The sequence below is a fragment of the Chenopodium album genome, chromosome 17 (genome assembly GCF_948465745.1).
Source record: "Chenopodium album chromosome 17, dcCheAlbu1.1, whole genome shotgun sequence".
In the NCBI taxonomy this organism is placed as follows: Eukaryota; Viridiplantae; Streptophyta; class Magnoliopsida; order Caryophyllales; family Amaranthaceae; genus Chenopodium; species Chenopodium album.
In genome coordinates, this window is record NC_137850.1 from 2070334 (window position 1) to 2077766 (window position 7433).

Genomic DNA, 7433 nt, shown 5'->3' on the forward strand with positions numbered 1-7433 from the left:
AAAATAAATTTCATCGAATACTCAAAACTTTTACTCCGTCCTTGGCATTAAACCCCTCCGCACTTCAAAAAAGTGATACTTTGAACCTTTTCCTCCTACTATGGTGATTTTTTCATACTCATTTGCTTAATTTTCTTCGAGTAAGAGAGCTTCTGGTGAGAGTGTGGTTTCAGATTATCAAGAAAATGGGCAGATCCACTTACATAGGAATTGCTGCAGCTTTTGCATTTTCCAGTTTTGCCTTCAGATTCTTCTTCAAACCCCATCAACCACATCAACCTTCGGTATATTTTTTTGTTTAATTTCTTATTTATTTTACATACTTTTTGTGAAAATACAACAATAAAAGAGTGCTAATTTGTGATTTTGTATTGATGTAACACAGAGATTATTCACTGTTCAAGAATTGTCCCTTTATAATGGAACTGACGAACAATTGCCCATCTTCTTGGGAATACTCGGGTACTTTACAGTATATTTATACTCATATCCTCTCTTTTTTATTTTTATTTGATTTGCTATAAAAAGCTGTTAAATTTTAATCTGAGTTATGATTCTCAACACCCCGTTAAATGAAAGATATGATTTTTGATTTTGATGGGAATTTCATGCTGTATTCGTATTTCTGATTTTATTTTTGTGAAATTTGACTGGAAGAATCCCTTTTCAATAATTTGACTTGAAGAATCCCTTTTCAATAATTGTGTTATTTTTATTTGTTGATGATGGGTGGGTTTAATTTGGAGTCTAATGATATGTGTTACTTTAAGAATTGGAATTTAGATGGGGTAGGGAAATTTTGATCCGCTATGATTGGGAGGCATCAAAGAGTGTGAATTTGATGACATTATGAAGTTCTATAGCAATAGGTGAGTTAGTAGACCTTGGTCAGACCCCCATTTCATGGAAACTAGTAGTGATGGACTGATGGTATTATTAATCATCAAACCCTTTCGTGTGCTCATTTCTGGATATATCTCGAATACGGACCTTGCCCTTAATTAGAAGCAGAGAAGAATGGTTATTGGTCTATAGAATTGATTTTGTGTGTTAAGAAGTAAGTGAGGCAACAATGAATGTATAGCTTAGTTGCAAGATGCTGATTTTTTTTGTAAGGCATTGCTGTATTGCTGGTGTACCTTTTTCTGTAGAGCTACTGACTTTATTTTACTATCTTTTCATTTCATATATCAGTTCAGTATTTGATGTGACAAAAGGGAAATCACATTATGGTGTTGGAGGAGCTTACAATCATTTTGCTGGAAGGTTGTTATTCTTCAATCCTCTTCATTTTGTTCTTTTAATATGAATTGGAAGCATTGAGACTTTTTAGCTGATACATCAATCATAAGTCTGGATGTCCACCATACTTGTTACGATGTGACTAATATAATATGCATTCATTTTCACACTAGGAGCCGTGAAATGCGTTGTATTTATAGTATTTTATTTCTTGCATATGGGTCTTGCAAGATTGGGCATTTTGAACTGCTTGCACTTTGTACTGGAAATAGTTGTATTTAGAAAACTCTGGTGATCAATTGAACATGTTAAAGATTGATTTTCTGGCTTTTAACCCGCTCTGATTGCAGGATGAATCTTATTGATTGTTGCTGGTTTGGAAACTACTTTTTGGGTAGCATTTACACAATTCAATAAGTTCTGTAATGGTGTATTATACTTAGACTTAGAAGTTTATTCATCTTCCACAATTCATGGAAGTGGAAGTGCTTCATAGCCAATTATAGAAAGAACATTTCTTACATCATGTGCTGGCTGAAATCAAGAGCTTTTCCTGTGCTTATGTTTTTAATTAAATTTTTTTTTTCTTTATGTTAGAAAAAACATGTAGGCCTGAATCTGATTCAAGCATACTCCTTTTTATCGCAGAGATGCTTCACGTGCATTTGTTTCCGGAAATTTTACAGGTTAGATTATGCCTTATTTGCTTTCCTAAAAAAAATTTTGTTTGCTTTTGAAAAGATTTCTCTTTACTGAGATCGTTAAGCATTCTTTTCATAAGCATTTTCTTCAAATTCAAGTCTGTGGGAGGAGTGACTGAGTAAGCACAGAAGGAGTTGTCAAAAGCAAAAGAGATTTACTATGTAAATTTAGATCATGGTTTTTAGTTGATGCACATGTAGAATTGTATGGGGCTCCGAGTTCTTTTATTTTTTAATTAAATAAGGTGTACAGAAAATTATGTTTGTTGAATTGTGGTGAAGAACAAGAGATTTACTAGCCCTACATATCTGTCATAAGTTACAATTTGGTCAATTATTTTTCTTCATTTGAACAGGCAAGTCATTTTGGCGGGCTGCGTACATTCCAATCTAAGTACTTTAATTTTCAACTATATAGCTTGGGCAATTGAGTTAGGTAGCCAATTGAAGTTATGGCAGCCAAAGTAACTTTTAATTCAATGTGTCGTTTTTTAAGAAGCGGTTTTGTCCCTGACAATTTGGTTTTTTCATGAGCAAAGCTAATGCCTTGAATCACATCAGACGCTGAAAGCCATGAAATCGCATAGCTAAATGCTGCTTTGTTAATATGGAATATGCATCTATAGTTTTGCAGTTATATTGAAAAGTTACTGCTTTAATACTGGCCGAAACTGTTATGACAGTTTGGTTTTAATATGGACAAATTCTTGCATCCTGATTAAGTTTTTGCAGTTACTCCTGAATGCAGGTGATGGACTTACTGACACATTACGTGGACTATCTAGCAGTGAGGTTCTTAAAATTGATGCTTCCTCTGTTTATTTTTAGTTGCAATGCTATAATTTTCACACTAATCACACCCTATGCTTTGAGTCTTTGACTATCTTTAGTGATTAATACTTAATAAAAAATATAGTCATGTGGGATCTGGTATTAGATTCGACTTAATTTATACTTTAAAAATGATTTTCTTTATAATATATTTATTGGTAATTAAAGCTATCAAAAATAAGCATTGACAAGTTAAAATAGAAATGTTGCAAATAAAATAATCGGAGGAAGTATTTTCTTTGGGTTCTTTCACTTCTTTGCTGGTCAGACTTGTCTGATTTATCATTAGATTTCAATATTCCTATTTTCCTTTCCCTCTTTCTAATGATTGCAAAGTCAAGAACAGTCTCTTTCTCTGTCTCTCTGTAAGTTCTGATATTGCAAAGTCATAGCAGTCAATCTCTCTCTTTCACTAACCTTATCTTGCCCCTTCTCTTTCACTTTATATTGCAATGCTGAATATGTTAAATTGTTTCCTATGTATTTGCAGGTAAAAAGTGTTGTAGAATGGCGGGATTTCTTTATCAAAACATACACGTGAGTTGCATAAACTGAAGTCTAGCTTTCTTTAGTACTACTGTACTAGTATATTACACCTGAATGATAATCAGACAAATCTTTATTTCAAATGAAGAATTGAATTAAACAGAGACATACATCTGCTCATAGAGTCATAGAAAACTAAGAAGCAATGTATAAAAAGGCTTAAGGTGCTTCAGTTCCCCGCGCTTATGGCTCACTTCTATGCGCACCTGCTTCTCATTGATGTCAGGCGCATATAATAAACAATAACAAAAAAAAACTGAAATAATATGTGTGCCTCAGGGGGTGCCCCTTAAGCTGCGCCTTATCCAGATCGCCTCTCCTAGACCACAAAAGGCGCATGACCCCTAACGCCTTGAGCCTCAGCGCATTTTCAAGCACCTTTACAAACACTGCTAAGAAGTTCTTGAAGTTTGTTTGTGAAATAAAGTACTATTGTCTTACGTTTGCCTCCATAAGCTCTGTTTTAGGCTGTTCAAATCTATCTAGGTCATGAAAGTGTTTATGGGGTTTTTCTCACTATGCACAAATACACAATAGTCAGAGGCCCTATTTCCTTATATGTTAAAAAAAATAAATTAAAAAAAAAATATGCGAAAATCAGTTTGAACACCTTTTAAAAAAAAAAAAATCGCTATAAGAATAAGGGCTGTTTAGTTAGGTGTAATCAGAAAAGGGATAGGGAATGGACAAGGCTTATTCCCTTTGTTGTTTGCAATGCAATTTGAATCATTCTCTTTACCGCCTTCATTCCCCTAAAGTTTTCTACTTTGATTCCCCACACCCCCAATGGTATTTTCATTCCCTTTGTGCAACCCATGCACCACCACATCCACTAACACCAATGCACCTTCACCGCCTCACCACCACCACCATCATCAACACTTAAAACCCACCCCAAACCACCGAAAACTTTCTCGAAACCACCTTGTCTAGCAAAAATAAAACCTTAGCTACACAAAACCACCAATACTACCAAAAAGCCAAGAATAAACAATTTGAAAAAAAAAAAAAAAAAAATTAAGGGAAAGAAAAAAGATATTATACCTTTTTATATCTTCAAATTATGGTTTTTAAGGTCAAATTCGAGCATAATATAACCTTAAAAACTTCAGTGGAAAAAACAACTTATGAAGAGAATTGGGTGGCGATGTGGATACGGCGTTGGGGTAGGTGCGGTGGTGCGGCGGCAGGGTGGGTGCAGTGATGCAGCAACAAGGTAATGGGTGGGGGCGGTGGTGTTCTGGCAAAGAGGGGTGGTGGTCATGACGGCAACAACCATGAGAGTGAGAGATGGAGGAGAGATGAGAGAAGGAGGAGAGTTTAATACCAAACAATATGGTCTTTAATGGAAGTTGCTTTCCATTCTATCCTTTTCCTTCCTCAAACTCATTCCCTTTCTCTTTAACGAACCAAACGACCCCTTAGTATACAACATAAGTGAGTTCTCTAGAGACAATGCAAACATCAGTTTTTAATCAGCAAAATCATTAATTAAAAGTGATAAAAAAAAATAGATGTAAGTCTTGTAAACTTAACCTCACTCGAGGGAGCTCCCACGCATGGGATGGGCTAAACTGAAAACAGATGGGCTGCAAAAGGCAATCCTGGCCCTGCAGGTGCTGGAGGGATAATTAGAGGCCATGATGGTGCGGTTCATGTGATGTTTGCAATGAAATTGTGGTGTTTGCTCTTCTACAAAAGCTGAGTTGTTGGCTGTCTTGCGTGGGTTAGCTTTAGCATGGAATGAAGGGTTTTGTAAGGTGCTAGTGGCTGTGGATTCGGAGGTTGTGATCAATCTCTTGGTAGAAGATTGCCCTTCTACCTCTCCTTATATACATATCATTAGGAAGTGTGGTGCGTTGGTTAACAGAGATGGATGGGAAGTAAGGTTTGCGCATTGTTATCTTGAAGCTAACAGAGTTGCGAATTGGTTAGCTAACCACGGTGTCTCCTTGACTCAACCGATGGTGGTGATGAGGGCGGTCCCGGAGGACCTTCGTGCTGTTTTATTGGAGGACCTCCGGGGAGTGGCTTGGCCTCGCTTGGTTCCTGATTCAAGGGGTTAGATGGGGCTGTAGCTTTGTTTTATTTTGCTTTTTGTTGCTTTGTTTTCTTAGTTTAATGTTCTGTTTTTTGCTTTCGTTTTTTGCTCTTTGAGCAGTGTCTTTGTATTGTCTTTTTGGGGCTTGCCCCACTCTTTCACCAAAAAAAAAAAAAACTTCACTCGAGTAAAATTGTCAATTCAGATTTTGATGTATTTATTTCTTTTATTTTTTGTAATCGAGGTGGACTATTAACAAATAAAGATTTTTTTTAGATTTGTTGGTAGATTGGTGGGTCGTTACTATGACTTTCGTGGGATACCTACCAAGTATTTGAAGAATGCAGAAGCAAAGGCAGCTAGGGGTGCCCAGTTGCTGGAAAAGCAGAAAAAAGAAGAAGAAAAGATTCCAAATTGCAACTCAAAGTGGAGTCAACATGAGGGTGGGGAGGTAAGAAATTTTAAATACTTCCTTTGTGTTTTTATAAGTGAAAAGTTGACTTTTTGCACTATTTACCTAATCGACTTTGACTAACGTTAGTGATTTACAATATAAGAAAAAATAGTCTTGTACGTACTTTTGAAATTGTCTCAATAAATAGATAATTCTTATATTGAATTGTTATAGTTTGTATTTATTGATAATTAAAGATATTGTTAGTCAAAGTTTTAAATTGGCATGTGTGCACAGGAAATTTCATTGAAGTAAAGAAATACATAGGGAGTCATATTTTTAAGTTTCAATGTATGATCGTTGCTCTCAAGACCTTGGTTACTCACTCCTTTATAATTGGATTATGTTTTGGGGGTATTATGAAAACTGTAACAAGACTCCACATAACTATCTTTCATCATGACTATAAATAAGAAAAGCTAGTTAAAGTAGTGTTTGTGAATAGTGTGAGAAGTCAAAATGTATAAACTATAAAAGATGAAGGAAGTATGTTGGAGAGCTTGCTTGTCATGTCCTTAGTTGACATTTTAGAGTTAGTGGCTGTATAATGTCAATGTGTTAGTCTCATCTAGCTTAAGAATAAACAAGGATTAAGCTTTTGGAGTACGTCTAAGTGAGATAGTTGTGTGCCTAAGAATAACCATTTGGTGATTACAGGTCAAAATCATTTGATTTACTGAGTTGTTATTTTGGGACTGTCTTGTCAGGTTTGGTGTGACGATGGCTATCCAAGACTGATGCAGAGACCTTTAGAGATTGCATTGACAGGGAAAATGAGCAAGCGTTGTGTATGTTTGAAAGAAGAAGAGTTGCAACAACCAGGCTTAGAAGTCTATGAAGGATGTGACTATCATGCCAAAGCATGCAAAGTGTAGATGAAAAATGAACTATGGTTGCAGGCTTGCAGCAACAGTAGTGCTTTATTTCTTTCAGAGCAGTTGCTGCAAGGTTGGTGTTGCAAAATATAGACGAAAGTCATGCCACCATATTTTCTACTTTCTTCTGATGGAAATTACTTTCAATATTCTTCACTAGTAGTATAAGAAGTTACAGCCTTACAGGTTCATAAAAGACATGTATGGAGCATAAACCAGCATTCATGACGTGAAGATCGCTTGTGGTAAAGTCTTCAATCGACACTAATACTACCATGGTTATTAAAGTCCTGATGTATGATTCTACAATTCTTAAACACATCATTGATCTGACTTTTAAGTCACTTGATCACATTGGTATAAAAGTTAGCACTTGTATTACACATTAGTATAATACTCGTATAAAAGTTACCATCAATGACAAATTGGTACGGAGTATAAAATTTAGCAAGTGACCATATTTGACTCTTTTTCTTGCCAGAGCGTGTACTTCGTAATCTGTGTTGTACGAGTGTGTAGTTATTTTTATGTTTTTAACTTTTTCGGGCTATTATTGTCTTTTTTATTGTTAATATTCAGTAAATGCAGATACTTCTCCGCATCTTGTGTCCTTGCCCACCTGATATTATTGGCAAGTAATTGCAACATACGTTAATTTGTATGAGCAAAAAGATGAAAATCTAAGATTGGGAAAGAGGGTGTCTGAAAAGGGGATAAATTACCTCGATCCCCCCCCCCCCCCC

At 35.7% G+C, this 7433-nt stretch overlaps 1 protein-coding gene across 1 annotated transcript; it reads left to right on the top strand.

Annotated features, from left to right (window-relative positions):
* The first annotated feature begins 59 nt into the window (after positions 1-59).
* On the top strand, positions 60-7189 carry LOC145589361 (membrane-associated progesterone-binding protein 4-like). The gene is made up of 8 exons (XM_081645898.1): positions 60-284; positions 386-462; positions 1195-1266; positions 1891-1928; positions 2692-2735; positions 3265-3311; positions 5638-5812; positions 6523-7189. Exons 1-8 carry the CDS (start codon positions 186-188, stop codon positions 6688-6690), a joined length of 720 nt encoding a protein of 239 aa, XP_081502024.1. The 5' UTR covers positions 60-185; the 3' UTR covers positions 6691-7189.
* Positions 7190-7433: the final 244 nt, after the last annotated feature.

Excerpts from the sequence above, each read along its gene's own strand:
- LOC145589361 (XM_081645898.1), top strand. The coding sequence starts at position 186 with ATGGGCAGATCCACTTACATAGGAATTGCTGCAGCTTTTGCATTTTCC. Across the intron at positions 463-1,194 it reads ATCTTCTTGGGAATACTCGG|TTCAGTATTTGATGTGACAA; the intron begins GTACTTTACAGT and ends TTCATATATCAG. Across the intron at positions 1,267-1,890 it reads TACAATCATTTTGCTGGAAG|AGATGCTTCACGTGCATTTG; the intron begins GTTGTTATTCTT and ends TTTTTATCGCAG.